Source organism: Nothoprocta perdicaria, unplaced genomic scaffold (assembly GCF_003342845.1).
Source record: "Nothoprocta perdicaria isolate Ctin4 unplaced genomic scaffold, notPer1 scaffold_132, whole genome shotgun sequence".
NCBI classification, from domain to species: domain Eukaryota; kingdom Metazoa; phylum Chordata; class Aves; order Tinamiformes; family Tinamidae; genus Nothoprocta; species Nothoprocta perdicaria.
Window position 1 is genome coordinate 545,626 of NW_020454450.1, and position 26,404 is coordinate 572,029.

Sequence of the window (26,404 nt, forward strand, 5' to 3'; positions counted from 1 at the left end):
TTCCCATTAAAAAAGAAAGTCTTTATTAACTAACTTAACTTTGTAAGGGATGGTAACCACTTCTCAATTATAGAGGAAAAATAGAGGAAATTGTCAGCTGCAACTGACAAAAATAAGCACCCCCTCAATGCAACATGCAAAACAAGAAAATGCAAAGAGAAAAAGGAGCCTCTATTTCCAGGCCTTCTCTAAACCCGTTCTCATTTAACTGCCTGACCTTTACATCCACGTAGCTTGCCAGATCTGTGAAAATCCTTTGTTTAGAACAGACATAACAAACATTGCTAATATAGGATTAAAGTTTTTTTCCAATGGAACTGAGGCTTTCTTTTGAACAGAAGGGGAACAGATTTCAAACATAAACATCCCATGAACTAATTCCTTCATGCTGGCAACTAATCATGTCACTGGCCAGCCAAATAAATAAGCAATTTAATTGCAAAGATTTTCAAGGAAGAATCATCCATATTAACAAAATGTTTTAAAGCTCCAGCTTGCCATGTAACATGAAGTACACAGACGAGAGAAAACCACACTGCTTAATTAATCTCTTAAACTTAGTACAAATACAGGGGGAAAAACCAACTCCCAAGCTAACCACAAATCCTACTGCAGATGCAAACAGCCTTATACTCTTACATAGTTAAAAGAAAATGAGAAACGTTCAAGACGTCAACAGTTGATTCCAGTCTTCACTCTATTTTTCACTGTGTAGTAAGCCTAAAAGGTGAATCACTTCATAATATATATGTTTTAAGTCAGTTGAAATAGGAGTGGCACATGGCTTTTTTCTATCACATCAATGATGTAAGAGATTCTTCAAAACATTGTCTAATTGCTACTAATACAAAAATGAATGCACATGATATTTCTTTAGTATAGAATGACTTTAATATAGGGTAACTCAAAKATATGAAAACATGGGGCTCTAAGCTGTATTTTGGCTTCCTCTTTTGCTTTAAMCTTGAAGCAGAGCCTACAAATGCTCTTAAGAAGCACCTGGAGAATCAGCTCTGCGTCCTTCTCCCCCACTCCTGGGCATATCATGCTACATTGCTGTCACAAAAGTTATCTTCACAGTAAGAAACCCTGTCAGTCCATAGGAAATGGTAATGATTAGGCATGGAAAATTAGGCATTTTTACTGCCTTCCTCATAACCGCTCTGTACAAAAAGGTTCCACGCAATGGAAACGCTGAACCACAACCGGAAGGTGTCAAACTGGAACTGAAAACAGCAGTTCATGATATTTCCATGAAATTAATTCCATGTGTTGAAGTGACACTACTTTCTTCAGCAGTAGATGATGTTTACAGATTTCCCCTGTGAGAACTGCAGTTTTTCAATTCATAAAGTTATTCCACTGTAAGTCCATGGCACTCATTTCATATGAAAAGATTCAAGAGCTTGGTGCACCTTTCACTTWCATGAACATTTTTCAAATCAGACTTAATAAATCTTAAACTAAAAGAGCTGCAAAACAACTTAGGCATCAGAAATGGGACTATGAGAGAATTCCTATATAAAAATCCATGACTTTCACTTATCCCCTCAGATCTTTAGAATTCATAAATATTTCCACTTTTAACAGTAAAGCTTAGTCTCCTTGGGGAGATTGCAAAGATCAGACACATAAAAAAACATATATTTTCTGAAATCTCGCATGCAATTCATGGTGTACATACAAAGGTGGATTAGTACAACTATTCATGAATTATTCTTACATCGCTGCCTTGGCCCTTGCTATAGTACCCGAGTCCCTCACATCCTTTCATATATGCACAACATAGCTAACAAAAGGCAGTGTCACTTCTCACAGCTGATTCATAAGCATAACAAGAAAATGTTGATATAATAACAAGGATGTTTTAGCAATAAAGAAGATATGAGAAATGTCCTGTTCTGTTTCACAGCTGGAAATTCTGAGAATATTAGGAAACTAATTACTTTTTTTTTTTTTTTTGCCTTTTCTTTTAAAAAACCTGTTATAAAAGATTTGCACAAGATGAGAGATACTTTAGAGAGTGACGGGGACTTAGCCAATATATCACGCTAGTTTTAAAATAAAAAAAATAAAAAGAAAACCAAACACCTTTAGTTGTAATGTAAGCGTAGTGTTACCTCTGAAGCAGCTTTTCTTATTTCTTGATCTACGCGTGGAATTTGCTCTTCTTTACATATACGTATTTCTGGAAATTATGACTTACCATGTGTTTACTTCAGTAACAAGAATTAAGTAACTCCCAGGAACTATATTTTTAAATCATTATAAACATCATATTTGTACAAAAAATGTAAACATCACACTGATGTACAAACCTATACCTTGAACATTCTCTTTATGCTCTGGGTAGGTTGATTCTGATCTCACATTCATTTTATAGTAACGTAACTCTATGCACTTCAGTGGAGTTGCATCTAGCTTTCATGACCTAAAAGAAATACAATTAGAAACAAACTCAGTGCCTATTTCCTCTTCTTACTAAGAGCACCTTCTCTAAGACTACTTTCTGTAAATCTAAGATCGAAATAATCACACTTGACAAGTGATTATTTTTTGACAAGCATTAGGCTGTTTTTAGCACAAAAACAGTTTTCAGAAAAGAATAATAGGCCAATAAAGCTATACTGAATCCTGACTACTTTCTAACCATTGAGTTATACACCCACACAGCCTATTCTGTCCTGTTTTCAGCTCTGCTATGCAAGTACAGTTAAATTACATTTTTAACAGTCTTAACCAAAGTAGAAGGTAATATTTATTAAAATGAATGAGGAATACATAATAAAAACATAAGTAACTTAATAACATGTAATCAAAATAACCAGTACAGTAAATATATTTAAATGATATACACTTAGGACTTTCATTCACAGATGAGTAGTAGGTACTTCACATTTCTATAAAAAACAGTTAGATTCTTTCAGTGATTATCTCATCTCCCACAACTTTTACTAATAGTTTCTTTCTTTTCTTCTTTATTCTTATTAATCTTCTTCCACTTCTTTTTTTAATGAATCCTAAAGGTAAAATGAAGAAAGAAAGTTTAGATATAACATGTCTGAAACACACACAAGATTATCTGAAATAAAAAAGAAAAGAAACAAGTCTTATTTTTAAGGAACTTCCTTAAAATTTGAAAAAGAACATTCTGTCTTACCTAAAGTCTTCATATGACTGACCAATGCCTGGGTGTCTTACTTCTGTTCTTGTACACAAGACTTTTACTGTCCATCCTTTTCTCTCTAGCTCTGTCTTTCCTCTGTTACACTCTTCTAAAACTCCGCTACACTTTAGCAAGCCAATAGTGATTTGCAAAAATTGCAAGAATTTTTCAGCCTGCATGTTTAGCTTGTAAACATAAAGCCTGTGGCAACACCAAAAGCCATACCTTTCTTGCAGATGCTCAAGCAKGATACTCTGGAGGTGAAATTATTTTCATTCCCACCACAACCGCTGTAGTGAAATGGCCGACATTTTCCTGTTGCGTAGTTGTAAAAAAATCTTCTCTCTTTGGCTCTACAAAGTCCTCTRTCCATAGGGGTCATGCAAAAAGAAGGGACAGGGGAAGGATCTAGGAATATCAAGAAAAACAAAATTTTACCAGTTACTTTCAGTACTGCAAATAGTTTACTGGATGTGCAAAATTGCATATAATACACACAAAGGACCTGCACAAAGATGAATAACATTCTCTGTAAAGGCAATAATATATGAGATTCGAAGCTCACATTTATGTGAAATTTAAAGGCAAATTTAATTCTGTCCACATGAAAATACACACAACTTTACATARATATCTGTCATTTTATGGCTACAAAAAAACATGGAAGCAAATATCCTTGTTTTAAAGTCCAATAGCCAATGAAATCTTACCTGGAAGCAGGATTTTTTTCCTACATATTTAGTGTTAAAAATGGTAGCTCTGCAATGGGAGATAAGATCAAAATGTATTTAGAGAAGATTCAAATGAACACTAYGTTAAAAAAAGAAATGAAATTTAGGAAGCTTTAAAAATATGGTAAATATGCATGATAATTAAGGAAGTGATTTTTCCTAATTGCTGTTAGGCATTTTGAAATCAAGCAGGAGGTGAGAGAAACCAGCCTATCTTGTGTACTATTAAATTTAGGGTTTTTTTTGCGTGAACATGGAAAGCTTGACCTAAGTTTAATACTATAAGTTGAACTATTAGAAAACTTGGAAGGACGAATCAGCACGAGAAAGCTTGGAGCTGGCAACGTAACAAAAGTTGAAGAGTAAGTGGCACAAAGCAATAGGGATGCGATTTCCAAGATCTAAATGTATAAAAGGAAAATGTGAAGCTAGACGAATGGGCTTTTTAAAGCTACAAAGCCAGGTAGCTGTCAAAAATTGGTCTGCAGAAAGACCAAGTGAAAATTTTAAGGAGTAACTTGGCTTAAAACAGAGCTGAAGACATCCTCTTCATGGAAGAGACAAGGTGGGAACCAGATGAGTGACTGAAAGCAAGAAGTTATGAATTAACCTGTCTCAGTCCAAAAAGTTGGCAAGAAAATACCCCAAAAGTAAGTACATTTTACTTGTCTTACACATATTGTAACAGCTGAAAAAAACCTTATCTGTTAAGTATAACAACTGAAATGACATAGTGAAAAAGCATGAAGTGCTGTGAAAAAACGGAACAGTGACTTATGGAAAAATAAGATAGCAAAAGACAATTATTAATATATTTGGAGCCCTATCATCAACATTACACTATTCAAAATCAACCCTGAAAATGTAAAAAATCCAAATTATTTGGTCTTGTAGGACCAATTTGATAATTAGATTACTACTTTTTTTTTTTTTTTTTTTATTTAAAGTCCCAGCTGGAGAAGATGCTAGCCTTCAAAGCATTGTTGAGCAACATTAAAGGAAAATATACTTACCTATTTTAACCTGAGAATTTGTGAACCTGAAGAGAACAAAATAAAAAGGCTTGCCAGTGGAGAAAGAGGCAAACTGCATCAGTTTGCTAAATATTCAGTAGAATTTAAATATATATTTTAGTAATATAAATGACTTATCTGTTACGTAGACTTTCCAGAGACACCAGACCCCTTTCATGAAGGTCTTTTATTGGTTTTATGCCTTAGCAGATAGTGATGTGTTTATCAACGAATAGGGATTACTTACATAATGCATATGGCACATCTTGCTGAAAATTATGTTGCTCTTTGTCTAGCATACTAATTAGATAAGTGCCCCCCACTATTTCTGTTTATCCTTGTCATATTTATATCTGCATATTCTTTACATTCACAGATGCAGACAGCCCATAAAAAATAATCATTATATATCTCATTACATAAATCATTACATGTTAACCTCAACTGAATTAAATGAATCCAAAAATTAATAAACCTAAAGAAATGCTTCCCAATTTATTTTATACAATTGCTCATCCTCTGCCTTCCACTTTGAAGSAATTTTACAGATACCAAGCATGTATTTCCAAGAAATTGAAGATTTTTCAATAAAAAACCCTTTTCAGAAAACATTGATAAGATAAAAYGCAAAGTGTTTTTCTCACACATGTCAATTTTATCAAAAGTTTTGAGATTAGGCCTTGAAGCCCATCTCAAAAGGAGTTGGGAACTGGACTCCCCATCACTAACCCTAGATGAACTTCTCARGTGCCCTACAAGTTTCACAACAACCAAAGACAATGCAAATCTCTTCATTGCTTCTTTCTTCTTTTGTGTGTGTGTGTGTGGTTTTTTTATTATTATTATTTTTTCCTCTCTTCCCCTTCCCCTGACATTGCAGATGTTTACACTGGTTTAGTTTTACTGACAGAATACATTCCCAAACTGCAAAATTTGATTTTTTTTTTTCCTAAAAAAGATATTAATTAATTTTAAGAAATAAGGGGCAGATACAAAAAGGCTATTATTAATCTTACCCTTCATTGTTGCCTAAGCAACCTTTAAATGTGTGTGGTTTTGATTTAATATTCTTATAACCTCTTTCTCCTACCAACCTCCTACCTTCACCTCTCAAACAACTTCTCTGACAGAAAATTCAGTAGTCCTGATACCACCAAGAACCCTTCATTTTAGGTTCCTCTGAGACAATGTAGTGAAATATGTCCCTTTTGCTCCTAGAGGTTAGTTATTTTGGGGATTGGAGGTTCATATTGTGAGGAAATATCTTCAAGATATGTATATACTATTATGTTCTTACGCTTATTATCAGGTCCTCAGTCATGCAAATATTTTCAGTAAAACAAGCTTCCAAAAGCTTTACCGTTCTATATAAAGTCATTTTTCTAACCAGCTAAAAAGCATAACTTTTTATGTTACAAAAAAACTCCCATCTGTCACAAACTTACCTCAACCCAAAATGCCTGTGATCTCAATGCGTCAAAAAAAGAATACAACACACATTCAAGCTTCTTTAGATGTATATTTCTTGGCAAAGAACACAGAAACATTGTCCTGTATCTCTTCGCTTTATAGACCRTATAAAACACAAAAACCTTAGTGAATCTGCAAGTGATCACTCAATCCCCCCAAATACCAGCAGGTGCAAATGCAAAAAACCAACAGAAATTCTTGGTAGGAATGCTCAGTCTTTTTCCAACTGTTTCTYGTTTCCTCTTGCACAACTGTGGATCATAAAAACAACAGGCCTCAAATTCAAAGACCCTTTACAGTGTCAACAAAAACCAGCGGTCTACAGCRTACAGCCCCCAGCTAGAGACACTGTTAAAAGCAAGCCTCTGTGGTCCCAAATCTTCTTTGCATTGTGCCCCACATCCACAYAGCACAGTAGTAAAAGTAGACCTCAAAGTAATTTGCACTCACTTTGGCCATAATCACTTTCAGAACGGGTTTTAATGTGACCTTAGTGAAAACAAGAACTTAGTATGGAAAATTGGCCATATTCCATAATCCAGATATGGTCTTTATAGGTAAAAGTAGTTTTAAATCAGCTGTCAAACAGCAAAAGAAAAAGTGTTCTTTTGACTAAGAGAACTGAGCACCAATACTTGGGTCTTTGATTTTGATCTTTAAATCTTCATAGGAAGCATACAGTTTCAGAAGAGGACAAGGTTTGGTCAGTGCTTAAATTTCCTATATCCATAGAAGACATATAAGAAGCAGTATATTGCTTTACCATGACTTTCTTTGCTAGTGAAGATCTTTGACACAGACAGAAACCTGTTCTTTAGTTGCATATACTGGAAATATCGAAATGTGTGGAAAAGAAAAAAGCAAAGCAGTGTCTGCCTTTAGCAGATCAAAAGCTAGAACTGCAAAAGCAAAAAACTCACCAAAAAAACTGGGAACCYGGTCCCGTTCCTCCTCTGGGAAGCTACTATTCATGATGTTGGAGGACTGCTTTTCATTTGGAACAGTTGGTAATAAATTTGCTAAAATTAGGAAAAAAGAAAAAAGTGAGGAGAGCGGACAGTAAGTGATGGATCATCTAAACACTGCGAAGTTCTGAAAATAACTGGTGATGGGGATCCGTTTGCCCAGCTCCATGATGTTACATATAMCACTAGAAAGAAGCTTTACTTCAGGCCTCCAAAGTATATGAAATTTATGTTCGGAGGCAACGTTAGGCCGAATTCTTTTTTCTTCCTTAATTTTATTAATTTAATATTTAAATAGAAAACAATAACAACCTTACGGCTATTATTTTATTACTAGGCAACAATCTAGCCTTTATAATTATAACTCTTTCAAAATATGTATTATTGCTAACAACCAAATGGCTACAAAACTGATTTAGTGCTATTTGTTACACTATGCTTATGTATTTCAACCAAGATATATGTCTTATAACACACCAGAAAGTGAGTCAACAAGATGAGGAGTCCCTGCATTTAAAAAAGAAAGTAACAGTTAACTTTGGAAAAAAATTCTTACCAAAAAATCCAGGAAATTGGTTGGACTCTTCTTCTGGGGAACTACTGTTCACAGTGTTTGAGTGATCTTCAGTTGGAGCAACTGGCAATAAATTTGCTAAAAGCAGAAGAAAACAGTGATTTAAAAAAATTGGTTTCAATATTTTAATATCTCTACAATACTGAATAAAGTACTTTGATCTATTTTAATAACGATAATGATCCTAAATCATCTCCTTCTTGTTAATACAAATTTACAAGGAGATATCTTTCCTGATTGAAGTTGGGGAAACAAAAGCATTCTCTATTTTTTGATCCAGGAGATGAAAATGGAATCAGAGCCCATGAAAAATGCTTCAGGGAAAGTAGGTTCTGTATGTCTCACTTTTTGAAGTTCTCAAAAAGGAACCATTGTGGATCTGTCTTACTCTAAATTTGAATGAGCTTAAATACCCCTTGCCGAAAGGATATTATGAAACTGTCCTGGAAAAAGGCCCATGAGACAATAACAAAAGTGTCTGGAGCCTGGGATGGGAAAACGTACTTGTCCTGTGAAAAAAATGAAGTATTTGGAGAAGCAGAGAGGTGTTACAAAGGTTACTGTATTCTGAAATAAAAAACGCATAAGAATTCAGAGCAGGAGAAAGCAGAAGGATGACCTGGGGTCAGCCTGAAAGCCTGTTGCATTGCCTCAGCTGCCTAGCTCTATCAATCAGAGGTGAAGGAACTGAACGTTTCTCATTCCCCAGGTTGTGATTCTTCGGTGGGAAGTCAGCGACACAGAGCAAGGAAACAGTAAAAGAGAAAAAAAAATTGAAAATAGAAGTTCCTATTTTGGAATTTCTTTTAACTGGGAGAACTGGTTTGAAAAGAATATAATCAAATGCAAGGGTAAATAAATAAATATTTACATTTTCAAACATTATAAGGCCAAGTAGCTGGCATATCTTAGGTAAATTATGAAGCCTTGGGTGGGAGGACCACAGTAGGCCTGTTTCTTTATTCCCTGTTATTGTAGTCTCTGCTTATGTAAAGACCCTGCCTTCAATTTTCCCCCCCTTATTTTCAGAATGCTTTCAAAAAATTTCATGGAACTTTTATATTAGGGAGTTGAGTTCWATATATATATATATATATATATATAYAYAYAYACACACACACACCTCTCCCCTCATTACATATTAGAGAGAAAAATGTACAGTGCCTCAAGGAATGAGGAAACTCTGGCTGGAAATGATGTCACTTCAGTTTCTCCATCTGCCTGTATTCTAACATTACCTTTCAAATGACATATCACATGGTCCTTAATTTAAATATATGCGTTAATATGAAAAGTTATGAAAAATTAATATTGTGTGCTTTCATACATAGGTGTATTTTTCCTACAAAAAGAAAAAATTCCTTTTTTCTTTTATATTTTTTATCCCTTATATATTTTAATTTATGAATGTGTTAGCTTCAGGTATGAATTACTGCACTTTTTAGGTCCACTAAATTGCCTTTTTTAATCTTTGTAAAATGCTTTAAAAATACAGCATTTTCTTTATAGACAATAATAAAGCTAAAAATAACAACAACAACAACAACTTACAGCTGCTTTGGCAGGTAGCCTGGCATTCTTCCAAGTTCTTAAAGTTGTTCTGGTTTCCTAGGCACCCACCATACTTGAATGTTTCACATATCTTGGTCTCTTTGTTATAGAAATACCTGGAGAAATAGCCTCGGCAAATTCCAGGGTCTTTCTCATGAAAGCAGAAGTTGGGCTTTTCTACAAACAGCAAAGGATGAACAAAGTTGCGGGGAGAGGAAAAGAAAAAATACCATATTTGAAGACAACTATTGAATTGAAATAAGTTTACAAAATAAACCTGTAACCTTGACTAAAGACAGCTGCTTTGTTGCACTGCTTTTGTTCTAGCTCTAATTTTGCAAAATTGCATTGGAACATTATAGKGATACTTGTATTGCTTTTTCTTCTGTTTTCAAACAGACATGATCCAGTAAATTATATCCTGGAAAATAAGCACTGATGACATCTTGAAGTGTCCTCCTATGCTGAAGCTCTAGAAAGATGAAAACTAGTTTTTAGTCTTTTTTTTTTTCTTAAATTCCTATTTATATGCTTATTTAGTTAATGCTAGTGTGAGTTATAGAGAAAGAAATTTTAAAATAGAAGGGAAAAGGAAATAGGTTGTTTTTTTAAAAAAAGGAACAMAAAAAAAATCTAACAATGCATTTTGTCTGCAACAGAGCACTGCTATAAATAGATACAGGAAAYTGGGAGGCAGAGCAGCTATTCTAAGAATCATTTTTCAGTTCCAGTTCCTAGTCTGCAATCTGTAACTACTCTATCAAGCAATAAAAAGTTAGTAAATTAATATAACATAATTTGATTAAATATCAAGATAGGATATTAGAGCTTCTGACAGTAAAAAAAACCACACAGCTAAAAATATAATCCCAAATATTTTTTCATTACATTTAATTTTATCTAAATTATATTTTAAAAGAGAAACATGCAAAGATAACGAAGTGCATCTGTAGGCGTTCTCAAATTCTTGCATGTATACGCTTCGAAAAATAATTCTTGACTGAGTTGCCTTACAGAAAAACTGTGCAGCGTGYTATCACGTAAGACAATGATATCAGACGTAACACATAGGCAACCCCTAAAAAGGAAGCTTCAGAGAATATTCAGACATGAGCAATGTCACTATCATGCAGAGGGGAACTCAGACTGTCAACACTGGTCCCAGTGCGAATGAGTCCCAAACACAGCAGGAGGCAGGGCGGGATAAATCATCATGAGATTAAGTATTAAACTTAAAAACTTGTGACAGCTCCAAAAGATCCCTCAAAAGATCACAGTGTTTCACACAAACCATTCTCAGGACTTAAATTAGGAGCTGAGCACTTTCCACCGGATACCTAGGAAGCCTGAGCATGTGGCATTTAAATCAGTGTGAACAGCCTGTCCTGTCAGGAGCTTCAGCAGAGGAGAACTGGAGCCTCTGCAGAGGCAATGCCAAAGCACGTCGGCTTCAGCAAGAACAGAAAAACTCATTCTAACTGTAAATGAAGTAATTAGATTATTCTCCAAACATTTTATAAAAAGTTCTTTATCATGGTTAGTCACATAAGGCTTGCATCCCTGAATCCCAAGCTATTTCCTCGTTCCCAGAGGCTGACGATGAAACAACCATACCAGGCTTACTTTTGAGGGAAGCAGCTATCATCTTCAGTAACTACAACTGTCCACAAAATATGAAGATCAGGAGTAAAATTTAACTTCAATTGCTGTTTTTACTAAGAGACAGCCAAAACAATACATAAAAGGTCTACCAAAAAGGCTAATTCCCTTATCACTGAACATAAAAATAAGCATAATTACCTTTCTTAAATTTTCCCAACTTCCTCTTCACAGGATATTCTATAATAGAAACACAAAGAAGAATATTTAACAGAGAGATGAATTCTCACCTGCATGTGATACCAAAGTACACAGCAATGATTATGAATGCTGAGGAGGAGAAATACCTCATCTTCCTCCCCCATTTCTCTCTGTATTAGAGGGTCTCAAAAGTTTGTTCTACCAGAGGACTCAAATACCAGTTCTCCAGTATTAGAAGACTTGAGGATTCAGAACACATTGGAATGAAATGATGCCATTACTGAGTTGTACAGGGAAATTCTTCTCCAACTTAATAAAAGCAGAATGCTATAATATGTAATCCTACTCCTCAAAATAGGTCYAATATGCAGCCTTACTTAATCAAGTGCTGCCCCGTGTAACTACTGACAGTGCTAATAGCTTCAGAGGTGATGTGGTTGGTGATGAAGATCAGTCTCATGACAGGCTGTGCCATCTAATTTCCTTCACTAYGTCAGGTAGTGTCAAAGTAAAGTGTTCATAACGTTGCTCATGATATTAAAATACATTGTCAAGCACCTACAACTGTCCAGAGGGTAGTATAGACAGAATCCTGTTTGCACAGTTTTCTTCACTGCACCTTCGGGGGGATGAAGTTTCTATTGACATCTTTAAGGTACAGTCTGGCTTTTACTGCACTTGCTTTACTTGTACTTCAGTTTTCTTCACTGCACCTTCGGGGGGATGAAGTTTCTATTGACATCTTTAAGGTACAGTCTGGCTTTTACTGCACTTGCTTTACTTGTACTTGCTTTACTTGTGTTTACTTGCTTTACTTGTACTTTACTTGAATGTAAACTCACACTCCTTCAGGAACTGAAACCACTCAAAACCACACAACCATCAGAGACTCTCTAATCACAAGATTACAAGGGACAGCTTGGTTAATATATAACAAAGGTTGAAAAAAGACTTTTATTTTTTAAACTTTTTATAACAATCTCTTACAAGTATTTGTCACCATCATTTATACAGTGTTATATCTGCATGACACCTATTTTAAGAGGTGTTAATAATGACTAAAGAGTATTTAGTTTTAGCTGTACTCCTCTTGTGTGCCATAATCCTACCACAGCTTATTTTTCTAGGCTGTTTTTTTCTTTTTTCTTCTGGAAACATGGCTTGTATTATATTTTCAAGCAAGTATATTTGGTAGAAATTCTTTCATGATACATTTTCCTTCCTTCTCTGGGACAATGCAGCTGGCATCCTTAAAAAAATATCATTCATAGACATGACACACACTCTGGGCCAACACATCAGTTGTTTGAACATATTTCCAGTCCTTCCTGTTAGTAGCAGGCTGTGCCTTCAGCACTAAACCCATGACCTTTTTTTTTATTTATTATTTTTTTGAACACTCATATTAGGCAATTTCACTAATTTGACACAGCTGTCTCCTCCTTGTCCAAATGACCCATCCTGCTTGGGCATGTGATCTCTACTCTTCTGGCATAAACCAGGAAAACTTTATTGTGAGTTTATATATATAGCTAGATTTTTTTAATCTTACCAAAAATTTCGTGGTGTGTTTTGCTCCTGGTTTCACTCAAAACACCAAATCCACAGCTGAATTAGTTTTTTCTCTGCAAACATACTATATTTTTGAGTAGYTCTGCTGAGTGAAGAAGAGACATGAACACTGTTGTCATATCTAGAACCTTTTACCAATAGATATTTTGCCATGTGCAAAAGGTGAGGTAGTCTTCTTCGGATACATAGTCGCTGCCTTGACRATCAGGAACTTGGTGCAAGCACTGACATGTGTGATGCTACTCATATGTAATAACAAATTGGGAATACTGGAAAATTTCTCTTAACAGTAATTTTTGTCTCTGAAGTGGTGACTTTTTCTAAGAGACTGCATCACAAATCAGAACTCTGCCCTGGAAAGACTTGGAGTGTTCAACCTGGAGCAGAGAGAAAACGCATTTGGAGCTCTTTTACGGTAACATTAATTAATTTGGGACTTGATTGTTTCTTTCATTGAATTCATGGATTTCTTTTTTTCTTTTTGAAGTCACTCTGATTTAAGAAGTCTAGCAATTCACTCAGGTCAACTCACTACTCGTCATTGTGCTTACTAATGGAAAATGAGACATTTGGACTACTTCAGCTATTTCTTCTGAGTTCATAAATCTCGCAACTTCCCCTTAGATTTCTTTAAACCAGACTTGACCTTTATTTAGTTCATGGATGATCACGACCTCTTGTGTATCTAGATTCTATCCCGAGAATGAAGAAACTGGTCAGCAAGGAAAAGTCTGTGCATCTCTTAGATATATCTTTATTTTCAGGCATTTTTCCATCACTTAAATTTTCTTTTCATTCTGATTTCTACAAAGTTACTAAGAGATCTTTCCTCAGTAATAAATATTGGAAACACTGAGGTAAAACAAATAAAGCCRTGTACCAGGAGCCTGCACAGAGACCTATTTAATGAAGAGAACTTAGTTTTACTTAATTACGTTGGCAAGGGAGGATTAAATTGATAGGTCTATGGCTGAGTCTGCCCTGTGCTTTGTGTGCCACCAAACCATTTTATCTGACATTATCTGTTCAGAGAATATACATGATGGGTCCACGCTGCTTCAGCTCCTAGTTGTTCTCAGAGCACAGATGACCAAATATTGTACCTCAGGATGAACACTAATGCACAGTYACAAAGCCACATGTCATTCAAATAAACTTTCAGCTTCATTCTATGGAGTTAAGCCAGTTACATGCCAGTATAAAATCTGCTCCAGAAGATCTGTTTCAGAATTCAATACAAAAGGTACATTAAGGTCAAAACACCACCATTGATCAAAATAGTAATATTAAACTGAGAAAGTAGATTTTGTCCATGGCACCCGATGATGACTTTTGTGTACTCTGTTACAAGTTCTGCATCCATGAATTTAGGGCAAGCATTCCAAGTTGCCAGGAAGCTGTGTGGTTGGATGAGATACTGGCAGCTGCTGTCTGCAGGCCACCCTGATTTGAGGAAGACAAAAATTCTGTGGATTCAGCTGAAATCCAAAAACACATAAGAGAAGTGCCGAAAGTCAATCTGGTGTCTTTCTTACACTGGATGCTAATCAAGAAAAAGAGCTTTCCAGTTCTTGTCTTTAAGAATTGTATTTGTTGAATCTGTGGAACCATAACTAGAAACAGATTAATCACAACTGTCTAAACCAAACGTGGAATAGCATTACAGCAGCGAGAAAAACACCTTTAAAGGCATTTTTTTTTCTTTCAAATCATCTTGCTGACACCCATTTTTAAACTTGCATATATGTATATATTAACTGTGGATTTCATTTGCAAGTTTTTATTAATTTCTGTTATGAAAGTTTAATAATACGGAAAGAACCTTTTGAGTTCATTGCTCATGGAAAGAAAAGATCAGTTAAGTTCCTGATATAAACTTAGGACTCATGGAAACTGTTTAATTGCATTACAAAGAAAGAATTTTAGTACAGAAAGCCCACTTTCAGGTAAACACAAAATTACTATGACAAATATTAATGACACAACTTGAGTAACATTTTAAGATTATTAAAAATTACATTAATCCCTCTTTGCTCATAAAAATAACATGATTTGGTTTGCTAGAGTGACATCTTCTAGACTAACACATAACAAGTAACACTAATTCCTACTCAAAAATCCACATAGATTGAGTTAAATATAGGTAACATATCAGTTTCTGTAGCTGTAAACCTCTGAGGTGATGAATAGCAAATGTTAAATGATCTAGCAGTCTTTTACATCTGGTTTAGTGGGTGGCTGCCTTCAGTCCAAGGCTGAAGCAAGAGTTCAGCTCCTGGCTTTTCAGCAGCACATTCCTACCTCTATTCCTACCTCCAAGAAACCAGATCCAAATCTAAAGGTGTTAATGATTATAAACTGCACTATAAGCAACACAAGGCTGTTTGTTGTCCTTAAATACTGATAATTCAGTTCTGAACAGGACAATGAGACAGAATTTTTGACATGACAATCCACAGCAATGTAAAAACAAAATGTCTGAGGGAAGGACTGAAATGTCAGTCATGTTAGTTTTATATACTGAATAAGCACAACTCAGATCTTTCATTTTTTCTGCACCGATTTTCTGGTCTGTTTGATTTTCTAATAAGAGCTGTCATCATTCTAACGATCCAACAGTTTCTTAAAACGGATTTAAGAACATGCACTTGAATTCTGAATTAAGTATCTATTTTACTCAGGTTTGAAAAAACCCTAAGACACAAATAATGTCCTCCAGACAAAGAACAATAAATACTGAGAACAATTTTGCAGTAATTAATTTTGAAAGGAACAAATACACATATCTGAGCAAATACCAAAATACTAATCTGCACTTCTGGCAGTATCTGAGCCTTCAACATGGAAAGCAATCAGATCTTTTAGTTAAAAGTTCTACCCTTCTTGGTCAATTCAGTAGGAGTTGGTTTAAGWCCCATTTTAGATGCACACAGACTGAGATTCACTGACTTCAGGTTTGCTTGCATTTAGCATAAGATATTAATGTTCAGAAAGATTCTTTACATGATCTCTTTTATGACTTGAAATAATGGTGGTTTTTAACAACTAAGGAATTACAATATCATTTCATTATTCCTTGATGATGCGTTATGTCAACAAATGCCTTAAATACCCTAAACATTACATTTACCTACATATGGCTCCCGAAAACCGAGTGAGATGCTGACTAATTCTTGCCATTTCTTTGAAGCAGCTCTGCTCTCAGGATCATTAGTGGATTGTACCAGAAGTCATTAAAAGACAGCATCAAACCAATCCTCAGAGCACTGAAAGACAACTGCTCAGTCAGGTAGTGGGGAGTGATGAGATTTTATTTTCTTTTTGACAAGTTGCTGAAGACATTTCTTGATGTCCTTTTTTCCATCTGTCAGCGATTTTACAAACACACAAACACAAGAACTAAAGGCTCGCATTTGTGAAGCAGTAGTTCTAGGGTGAGGATGACTTTCTTGAGAGGATTCTCTGTAGCATCAAATTCAACAACAAGCCACACGGGGGTGCCAGCAGATCAGAAAACAGGYCTAAGTGGTTAAATACTCAAAAATAATATTTAGTGACTGACTAAAACCATGAAGACTCCTATCCAGGAAATATAAAGGGATCAATAGCAGTCAAAATCTGTTAGTAAGGATGGATTTGGTTATTTCCTATAACACTTTTTCCCCCAAAAAATTATGCTCCCATACAATGCACCATGTTAAGCTTTTGGTATTATTTATACTGAGTCCCACTGAAGAAACTACCATTGCTTTACTCTATAAATTATCRCCATCAGTAATATCCAGTGTATGAAATTACTAGGGAAAAACATACTTGGTGAATCACCTGAGTGTTACCACTCAGCTTTTAAGAGGTTGGCTGTTCTGAAACTGTCTTCCTATTGTTGTTCTGTCCCTTGGTCTCTCTCACCATCACTTCCTTCTTAACACAGACACACTCTACCTGAATCTCATAAGAGCAAGATCACTTTAGGTATCACAAGAGGACCCTGTAAAGAAGACTTGAATGTTTAAATCTCTAAAAATAAGGAGCTTGCCATGTTTCTAGCTCCTCTGACATAAACTTTAAGGAACCTCTCACTTCCATACACCTTTGTGAAGGACCATTTATCTACTTTCACAAGGCCAAAGGCCTTAGGTAACTATGAGGATCATTTCTGATGGCAAAACCCCCACTCATAAGACACTTTGGTTATATTTTGCTAACTATCTTACTTTGGGTGCCATTTTCTTAATAAAAAATGTATGAAGTKTCCATGAAGTTGTCATGAAAGCTCTCTCCCAACAAACAGCTATATGACATTTTTAATGAAAATTATTTACTACCATAGTTCTAATTTTGATGAATCATAGTAGATGTCCAAGATTTTGGACAACTTGTATACACTTCTCTGTGAAGGATRTATTGGGGATCAGGAATATTCGGAAATATCAGACAGATATTAGAGTCTATTTATTAGAATATCTTAAATAGATATTCTAAAAGTAATAAAGAATAGATATACTTACCATTGATATAGAAGAATTCAGGTGACTATAGCCAACCAAAGCCTAATGATTGGGAGCACAGAGGCCGCACRCTACAGGAGCTATAGGAACTGAAGAGGCCTTCCAAAATCCCTATGGCTTGTGTATGACAACTAGCAGATACAAATGAAGAGCTAATAGGGGAATGGGTTCTGACCTGTTACCACACAYGTCTCCTGACATTCCTCCAGCGTTAGGAAGTTGTTCTCGTTGCCGTAGCATCCTCCATACTCGAATATTTCGCACTCACGGCTTTGCAAGTTGAAATAATAGCGCATGTGGATTGCTTTGCACGGACCTTCGTCTGCTTTCAGGGCACAAATCGAATGTCCAAGTTTCAGCGGTGGCAAAGCAGCGCCTGTGATAAAGAGCGCAAGTTCCATAATTACTAGGAAATCAGTTTGCTTCACTGCACAGCCTGACTTCAAGATGAGCTCGTGTGCCTGTCTGTTCGAGAGGCACASCATGTCAAGTTCTGAACACCTGAAATATTGATGCAAGGAGAATATTTTCAGCCTCATTGGAATACAGGATCCATTCACTGAAACGGGATTGCAATTTCCGAACAAACTGCATTTTTCAACCAAAACAGCTCATATCATAAGCTTTAAGTCCTCATCACACTCTCCAAAAATAGCGACAGATGCTGGCTTATGCATGGGAGCCTGTGGACATTTCTGAACAACATCTACATTGAGAAAATCCATGGGGAAATCATCTCCAAAATGCTGTGTCACTGACTCAGTTCATCTAGAAGATGCTGTGAAAACTTCCCCKATTTCCTAACTCCTGGAATTTCAGACAATGTTGGCCCATTTTGCTTGCTACATCACGCTAAACCAATGTTGCAAGCTATCAAAACAGAAACAGTGTGCATGCATAGTTGTGAAACTTCCCAAAGATGAAGTAATAGCGTAGGATAGTTTCCCTTGGAACCTTTCTGGTCTTAGCTCCTTGCCTAGTTCCCATCAAACTCACAGAACCAAAAACTAAATCATTGTTTTCCTTACCTCCTAAGGCCTTTCCTTGGGAGTCAGAGTGAATGACACTCAAACCACTGAGAAACACACTGACTTCTACTGCAAACATAATGAGTGTGTGTCTTACTTTTGGCAAACTATGAAATAGTAGACACACTTATTTCCTTAAGAGTGCTAGCAGATCACCATACTTTGAATAAATATCTGCTCTGCAAATCCTGAGGGACCAAACCATCTCCCTCTGAACAATAACCAAAGGACAGTAAAGACAGTAATCTCTAAGGGATTTGAGGGAACTGAGTCATTCTTGTGCCTTGGAACACTGATGGAATTCTTCCCCATTATTTTACACCTGGGAACACAACTCACACAGATGGATCTAAAATTAGTTTTGTTTCTCAGGCAGGAACAGTAGATGAGAAGGAAAGCATGAGTGGCTAGATCTGCATAGACACAAATCTTCATATCTCTATTTTACACCTGGAATTTATCTTGAGAAAGCCAGCATTTAGTACAAGATCTATTCCAGACAAATTGTTCCTACTCCCTTTTAGGCCATGTGTGATGTGCAGAATATGTGACATTTAGAGAAGCTGACTACTAAGAAGGTCAGCTAATCTTTTTCAATAGAAGATAGTAATCTAAACCTGGAAGGAACTTTAACAAAATACCCTACCATATTTTTTGACGGGATAAATACATTGAGACATTTTGACAGATATCCAAAAACCTCCAGTTAAGTAAAATTCGCAACGAGGTTCCAATACTTCGTTATTTTTCTAACAAAATAGGCTCTCTTTTTTCTCATTATCTTTCTAACAAAATAGGCAAAATATACAGCCTACATATTACTTCACTGCAAATTAATTTCAGCATCCCTTCAGCACATAGGAAGAATAATATAATACCATCCAATATCTGCTTTTGAAAGAACCTTCTCTTCTCTCAAATATCTCCATACTCAGTAAACTCCCTTACTCAATTCTCTTTTTCCATTGTCCTTGGTGCCCTCCTCTAGATCTTTTCCAATTAGTCTAGACTGTTTTAAGTGTGCTATCCAAGTATAATACTACATCGAAGGCCTAATTGACAGAGTTGAATAATACCTCTTTTTTCCTCTTTTTTCTTAATACATCAATAAATTACTCGCCTTTGTAAGAGCATCACATTTTCTTTTTAATGTTCTATAACCTCTGCTTGTTTTTCAGCCAGTATAGCCTTATTATATAGGTACTGAGATAGTTATTTTCCATTTCACACTTTTGAATAGTATTTAGCTTTATCTCTTTAAAATGAAAATGTGTTTAAGGCCTTTACACCAGATCTTGCACTGTTGGATTTATATTAGTTATCCAATCCAAGAAAACTTTTAAAAAGTTTAAAAAGGCTATAAAATTATAGGACTGTACTACTCAACCACAAATATGTAATATGTTTTAGGAGAAATACACAGTAAGCTGACATGACAGAAGATACAGAGCATTAGATGCTCTGCTGTAACTCTCTAAACAGCCCATAGTTTGTCTTAAGTGCAAAGCACAGCTGATGAAACAGCTCCAGATGAGCACAGGTGCAGTGCACACTTTTTATGTCACTACCTTCTCCTGCCTTTCTGCTTACAGCAACTGCGAGGAACAGGATAGCTCAACCATGGGATAGCTAAGACAGCTCAAATACAGCACAGTCGTTCTTGCATTTATGTTATTCACTTGGCAATTTTTGCAGCTCAAAGCATAGATGCAGCTCAAAGCATAGTTACTGCCTGTTCACTGACGTGCAGTAACAGCAGCACAAACCCTCTAGAGAAAACAGTATGACACAAGTCACACAATAGCCCTGGACACATGAAACTTAGAGGATAAAAGCAAACGTTATTATTAAACAACACTAATTAGCACTACTTTGCTAGTAAGCAATATTATAAAACCATAACTGGTGAATAACATCTCACAGGAATACTAGTTGCTTTTTTCCCCGTAATTCTCTTACCTTAGTATAAGTAAAAACAGTACTTTTTTCTTCCTCAGACATAACCTGAGACTTTAAGAACCTAAGCATAATCTGTAAGGCTGCAGGTTAAAGATAGATTCTTTCAWTTAGAAAGGGAATTGATTTCTGCATTATACCCATGGCACAATAAATATGAAATAGAACAGCATTACTGCAGATGCTTTTTAGAACAAACTATATAAATTAAAATAGAACTAAGCTTCTTCACTGTATAGAACTGAAACTGAGATATTACTGAGTTTTAAACAGAAAATTTTCTGTTATGTTTGCTTAAGTTACAAGGTCTCACACTTATATAAGTTTCTGTGGCTATCCTTAATTTTAAAGATTGGTTGTCATTTTTCCAGGCTTCCCTGTAAATGTCTTTCTTTGATAAGTGATATCAAAACTAAGCACCTTGTCACTAATGAATAACTGGTTTTTCTTTCTCCATCTTTGTCAGTTTAATTTGACAGCTTCCCGCCCACACACTATACAGCAAGTGCTCTTCCTAACCATGTGTTTCCTACCCTTTCTTTTAAACAGTTACATTATTTTTTGATAAAATTTCATATTAGAATAAAAAGCACATTGAGCTCATTATGAGTCATTTGCTTTAGACGATGGAACATCAACTACAGGGCTCCCAACCACTAGTGGTATCACTGAATAGCATACAAAATCAAGTGTTCTATGTATGTTTCATTTTTATTGTTGTAATTGATTCCTGGAGAAATGACAATGTTATTGCCAGAAGAGAGAAGACACTGAAAATCCTTTTTACCCTATTGGACTTGGCTTGTAATATTAACTATTACTATAATTTAAATAGTAACAAGTATACACCAAAGAAACTTTTATATAGCACTTGTACTCAATGTGATCAGAAAGTATGAAATTATCTGTAATGGTTGCACACACCTCATGTTGCATATACATTTCAATGTATATGTAACGTATATGTATACATGTGTATTTTAATGCATCTCTGTGGTGAAATATTTCAATATTATACAACTGTTTATGTCAGAAAACAAATGCTATCAGTGAAACTGCAGCCTATGAAATTTTGCAGTTAAATTCGCTGGTAACAAAATTTTACTCCTGAGGAACTACAGGAGAAATTTTAAGTAGCAGCAACCTAATTCTTATATAGAAATATTACCAGAACACTGCACAGATACATTTCTGTAAATACTTCAAGTGAATCATTAGTAGTCACAAAAACAGCAACAGCTGAATACTCAGCATCACATTTGACTGTTTTCTTAGTTTGGAGCTGAGCATTCAGAACTGTTCCTCAGTCAATTAGCTTCCAATTCTATAAACTTAAATGACTGGTTGTGAAATATTTGAATAGAGAAAAGAACTATTTTAAAATACATTTTTATTTTATTGCTAAAATAAAAGCATAAGGGGACAAAACGGAAAAAATAATCCAGTACATTGCAATAATTAAACTAGAATTCCTTTTCTCTTTGCTCAGGTGTGTTACGGTACACTTATGAACAGCAGCTGTGGGTGAGATCTTATTTAAAGAGAATTGCATAAGCAGAGCAAAGGCAAATGTAATATTACCTTCATAGGAAAAGGGAATTTACATGTTTAGGGATTAAAGAGAAGCAAATTTCTTCTTGATGAAACAATCCAGTTACACAAGGATGTTAAGCAGATGCTTAAGGAAGAATGACTCATTTTTTCAACTGTGATGACTAAGTCCTAAAGCCCTGTCTTCATTTGTAGTACAGACATGATCGTGCAAGGATTAATATTTTTGTCTCAATGAACACTCCTGCAAAGGACTGACAGAAATAATCTGTCTGGAAATTGGACAAGATATGACAGACAAATAAGAGTGCCGACATGAAAAGCTTCCCTGAAGTTCCATTCCTAGTCAGGCTTCTAAGTGGCAAAGTATCTACTGATAGTTCTCTGCAGCTTGAGGAATACATCACCATTTTAAAGAAWTTTCTCAGAGGAGAAAAGAAAATTTAATAACATCCCAAATGTACACTTTCCTACTTTCTCAAAATTGTTTAGGTTGAAATCAAAATCTTTCRCAATGACACCCGGTATTGAAATAGGACTCAATTCACTTCTGAAGTGAAAACAACCAATGGCTCTCTAGGGGTAAGACTCCGAGAAGCTCCCCAGTCCTAACAGTGACTCATATTGTCAAATTCCAAGCATATCCCCATTAGAAAAATGGCCCAGAGCTCTTTTAGCATTGTTGCTTGCTTAGTTCCACTTTGAGGAAGTCCCCCCCCACCAAGTTCTCCAGAACCAAACTACATCTGGAGTGCATTTCAGCATAGGGGGTTTTGGTTTGTTTGAGAGCTTTCCATGTCATGTTTTGTAAATTCGTACCTGGGTCATCCTCCCCTTTGTCATCATCTGAGTCAGCAGCTGCATGCCCGATGATCCAGGCGAACAGGAAGATAAAGGCTAAAGATAAAGAACATCCCCTCTTTCTTCCTTTCATCTTTCCTGGGATGAAATACACAAATGACAACACACAGTTAGATTCAAGTGAGTGAGGTGCAAAATTATTAGCAATGAAGTACATTGCTACAAAGGTAATTATATAAATTGTGAGCCTTAGAAATAATTGGAGTTACATCAGTATAATTCTATCACAAGCACAATGGAAAACAGGATGAGATTTTTAGTCATGTTCAGCTAGCTACAATTCCATCTTCCTATCTTTGGAATAGATTAAAGGCATTGCTGCTATAATTAAGTCAGTTTTATCGGCATAAAGTGTGAAGTTTTCTATTTCAAATACTTTTAATCTCCCCAGCAATTACGTTATGCTAATTGATTGACATTTCTAATCCTTCCCAATAAACATTCTGTCCACATGTACTCTGGATTCATCATCAAAAGTATGATTTTATTTTGAACAATTAGCATTGATTTCCTGAACTTTCCTGTAACCTTTATTTTCCAAGAACTAGTGAACTTTTAGCAGCATGAGCTTTAACATTTTATGAATTATTTTCTATCTTGAAGATCCCCTTAATATTGAAACATTTACTAAGTAGAGACATTTATCAGATAGGATCACAAGATACTTTCATTTCATGACAACTGGTATCCACAAGTTGCCAAAGATTAAATTATTGAATTGTGCATGCACATATAAGAACAAATCTCAAAATTTTTTGCTGTATTTTTTGAAACACATTTTCAAACTACCATAAGGTCCTCTAATAATCCCTTAATTAGAAGGTAACATCAATATTTCTTTGAAAGTACATATGGCAAACTCTCAATGCATATACCTCTCTCTAAAGTATTACACTGAACTTCATACTTAATGAAATAGAAGTTAAGGGTTTAAGGACGAGGAAGTTTCTGGTCTTCAGGTCTTAAAGCAGGGAGGGCAGCAGGGTGGTCGAGGAGAAGAGGTGACCAGTCACTGAGCCTGGGATGCACTGTTACAGAACAGGCCCGGAGAAGGTGCTGTAGCAGCAGCCAACATAAATAAGTGCCTTTGACAGACCAAACTTTTCTTTAGGTGATACTACTTTGGCTATGGATTTAGAGCTAAATTACAGCTGTGGTATCCAAGAAAACATGCAAGCACTAGCAAAAGGCTAGGAAGCCCCAAGAAGGTGGAASAGACACAGTAAAGATTAACAAATTTGTCACAGCCTCTCAGAAACTGTGCCAGGGCCAGAAGTCACAGTTGTATTTTCAACCTCAAAGCAAAGCCTTAACCAGAAGGTTCCAGGCTCTCCTGATAATTTTTCCCTCCTGCATATCATGAATAGCACTAATTACTTGGACAACTATTTATAGATAGTTCCCTTTAAAAACCTTTACTATTCCTTGTTGTGAAAAAAAAAAAAGTTCCCCCTGCCAAGAAACTGAGTTTAGAGATCAAGGGAATTGTTATTTTAACAGGAAAATATGAGCACACTGAGTTTTTCATCAGAATGCTTTCCTGCCAAACTAAGCAAAGGAACACGTCTTTCATATCTTTAAGTTTAAAGCACACAGTGATATATAAAATCTTCCATCCACCTACAACTTCAAAACCATTGAAGAACCCATTTTGTTCTAGAACTCATGATTTTTAACACAGCTTTGTCTAAGTTTATTTTTTATGTCTAAAAAAATGCKGCTTTCTAGTTGGGCTATAATAACAACTCTTCACATAAAAAAATACTCAAATTATGAAATACAAATTTAGAAAACATTCAACAGCCACAGTCTTTTTTTTTTTTTWAATAAAAAAAAGCAATAGTGCCTGCATTTGCTTTTCTGGACTAAAACTACAATTCTTACAACTGAATGCTACATTTCGGCCAGAGGATATATCCACAATATCTCTGAAAACCACAGAGCAAAAACATGTCATTGTGCTATCTTCCATCTGCTAACTTCATCATCAATTACCAGCTCACCCTACCATGCCAGACATCTAGATTTAATGACATTTCTTAACGCTACTGACTGCCTTTAAGTTGTGTAACCCACTCAGTCATTTGCCTTGCATTTTTTGTCAGTCTATCTGAAATTCACTTMCTGATATATCTGACAAATACATATGATAATTATTTTCCTATTACAGCCAGGTCTGGCTGGGAACATACACTAGCACTCTACCTCCTACCCCAAGAACTGTTGGCCAAGTGTTATCTGGCCACTCTCCCCCTCTCTGCTACCTACCAGGTGCTTCCTTTGAGAGTTTTGGTTCCTGAGGGCTGCAGCAGCACGTGTTCTCCTCAGGAGATTCTGAGCATTTCTTTTGGACATGGGAAACGTGCATTTTATAAGCACTTTCATTTCCCTAGAAGCCTTAACTTGCAATCATTGGCACGGTCATGAGCCTCTTCTCGAAAGAGCCTAGAAATTACCCACAACCTCAGTTGCCCTTGGATTAACTCCAAGTGGGACACTCAGCTCTCATTCTCTATGCCTGTGCTCTTCCAAACACGATGGCAAAGTTTCCACTAGCTTGGGAAAATTCTATTTGATTTTGGTTTATATCATTCAAAATTAGGCCTTGATCCTTCCTTCCTAGGAAACTGCAATATATAGCTTCAGGACTGTAGAACTCCATCTTTACTCAACCATTCAAAATTCCCCCAAGTCTGTTCTTAAGAAAAACACAACAAAGCAAAGAAATACAATACAGGAATCAATCAGCCAAACAGAAAAACCTCAGTAAATGTCTCTTGATTATCTGGACATGATTCTTTAAAATAAAATTTTGTTACCTCATGGGTTATCTTTCATGATTATCAGCCTGCAAGTCTAGGGATAAATAAGTGAATTTGTGAACTACATGAAAATCTTACTGCATTTCAGTATTTCTGCTCTTCTCCCTGCTTCATTTCCCTGAAAACAGCTTTTTGTTGAAAGTAACGGGAAATCTCCCAAGAGGGAAAACATAAGCTGTGTAATGGCACATCTGTCCTCTTACAAAGACTAAAGACAGAACATAATCTCCTTTATCTTCCTGCAAACCATCCCTCAGGGTCATACATTCCCAATAGACTGTCGGGTGCAAGGCCATGTGGGAAAAGAATGGATTGGTGGTAAAGATATTAGTACTGAAATGCTTAAATGTTTCTGTAGCTTAATTATTCCTTACACCAAGCTAAAGCAAAGTATTTACCCTAGGATGTCTTGCGTCATTTACAAGGACTTACATAGCAGGGAATTAACCGGCCTATACCTGTAACTGTCACACATCTGGGCAAGTCAGCAGGCTGCTTAGAGAAATACAGCATTTTACTACAGATTCCATCTTACAGCTGTTTAAAGCAACATATTTGCTCATTTACTGTAGTAAACRTAAGAGAAATGCTATAATTTATCAGTTTTGCAAAACTGTGTCCTTTTAAATTCAAATGGTAATTGCAGCTTAGGCAAAATATTTTCTGAACTCAGTTTGACTCACTAAAGTTAGGAACAGCTGATTAGTGTCAGACTATTGAAATCCTGCAGCCTCAACACATTCCCAAACCCACCCCCTGCAAGGAGTTAATAAAAGTTCCCTTCCTCAGCGTAACTTGAAGCACATCATGACAAGCAAACAAATAAACAAAGAAAG

The 26,404-nt window shown here is 35.8% G+C and overlaps 1 protein-coding gene across 2 annotated transcripts in view; it reads right to left on the bottom strand.

Moving 5' to 3' along the window:
• Positions 1-604: 604 nt before the first annotated feature.
• TFPI (tissue factor pathway inhibitor) overlaps positions 605-26,404 on the bottom strand; it is a 31,101-nt gene continuing 5,301 nt past the window's right edge. Inside the window, exons 2-9 of one of the 2 annotated variants that reach the window (XM_026033741.1) lie at positions 22,705-22,824; positions 17,526-17,726; positions 11,271-11,309; positions 9,471-9,647; positions 7,902-7,997; positions 7,301-7,399; positions 3,392-3,574; positions 605-3,020 (exon numbers count right to left, since the gene is read on the bottom strand). In XM_026033741.1, the coding sequence (XP_025889526.1) occupies positions 2,914-3,020; positions 3,392-3,574; positions 7,301-7,399; positions 7,902-7,997; positions 9,471-9,647; positions 11,271-11,309; positions 17,526-17,726; positions 22,705-22,819 (1,017 nt within the window). In that variant the 5' untranslated portion in view covers positions 22,820-22,824 and the 3' untranslated portion in view covers positions 605-2,913. Of the gene's footprint in view, positions 3,021-3,391; positions 3,575-5,962; positions 6,632-7,300; positions 7,400-7,901; positions 7,998-9,470; positions 9,648-11,270; positions 11,310-17,525; positions 17,727-22,704; positions 22,825-26,404 lie in introns of those variants that run through there. The other variant, XM_026033742.1, reaches the window with a different exon arrangement.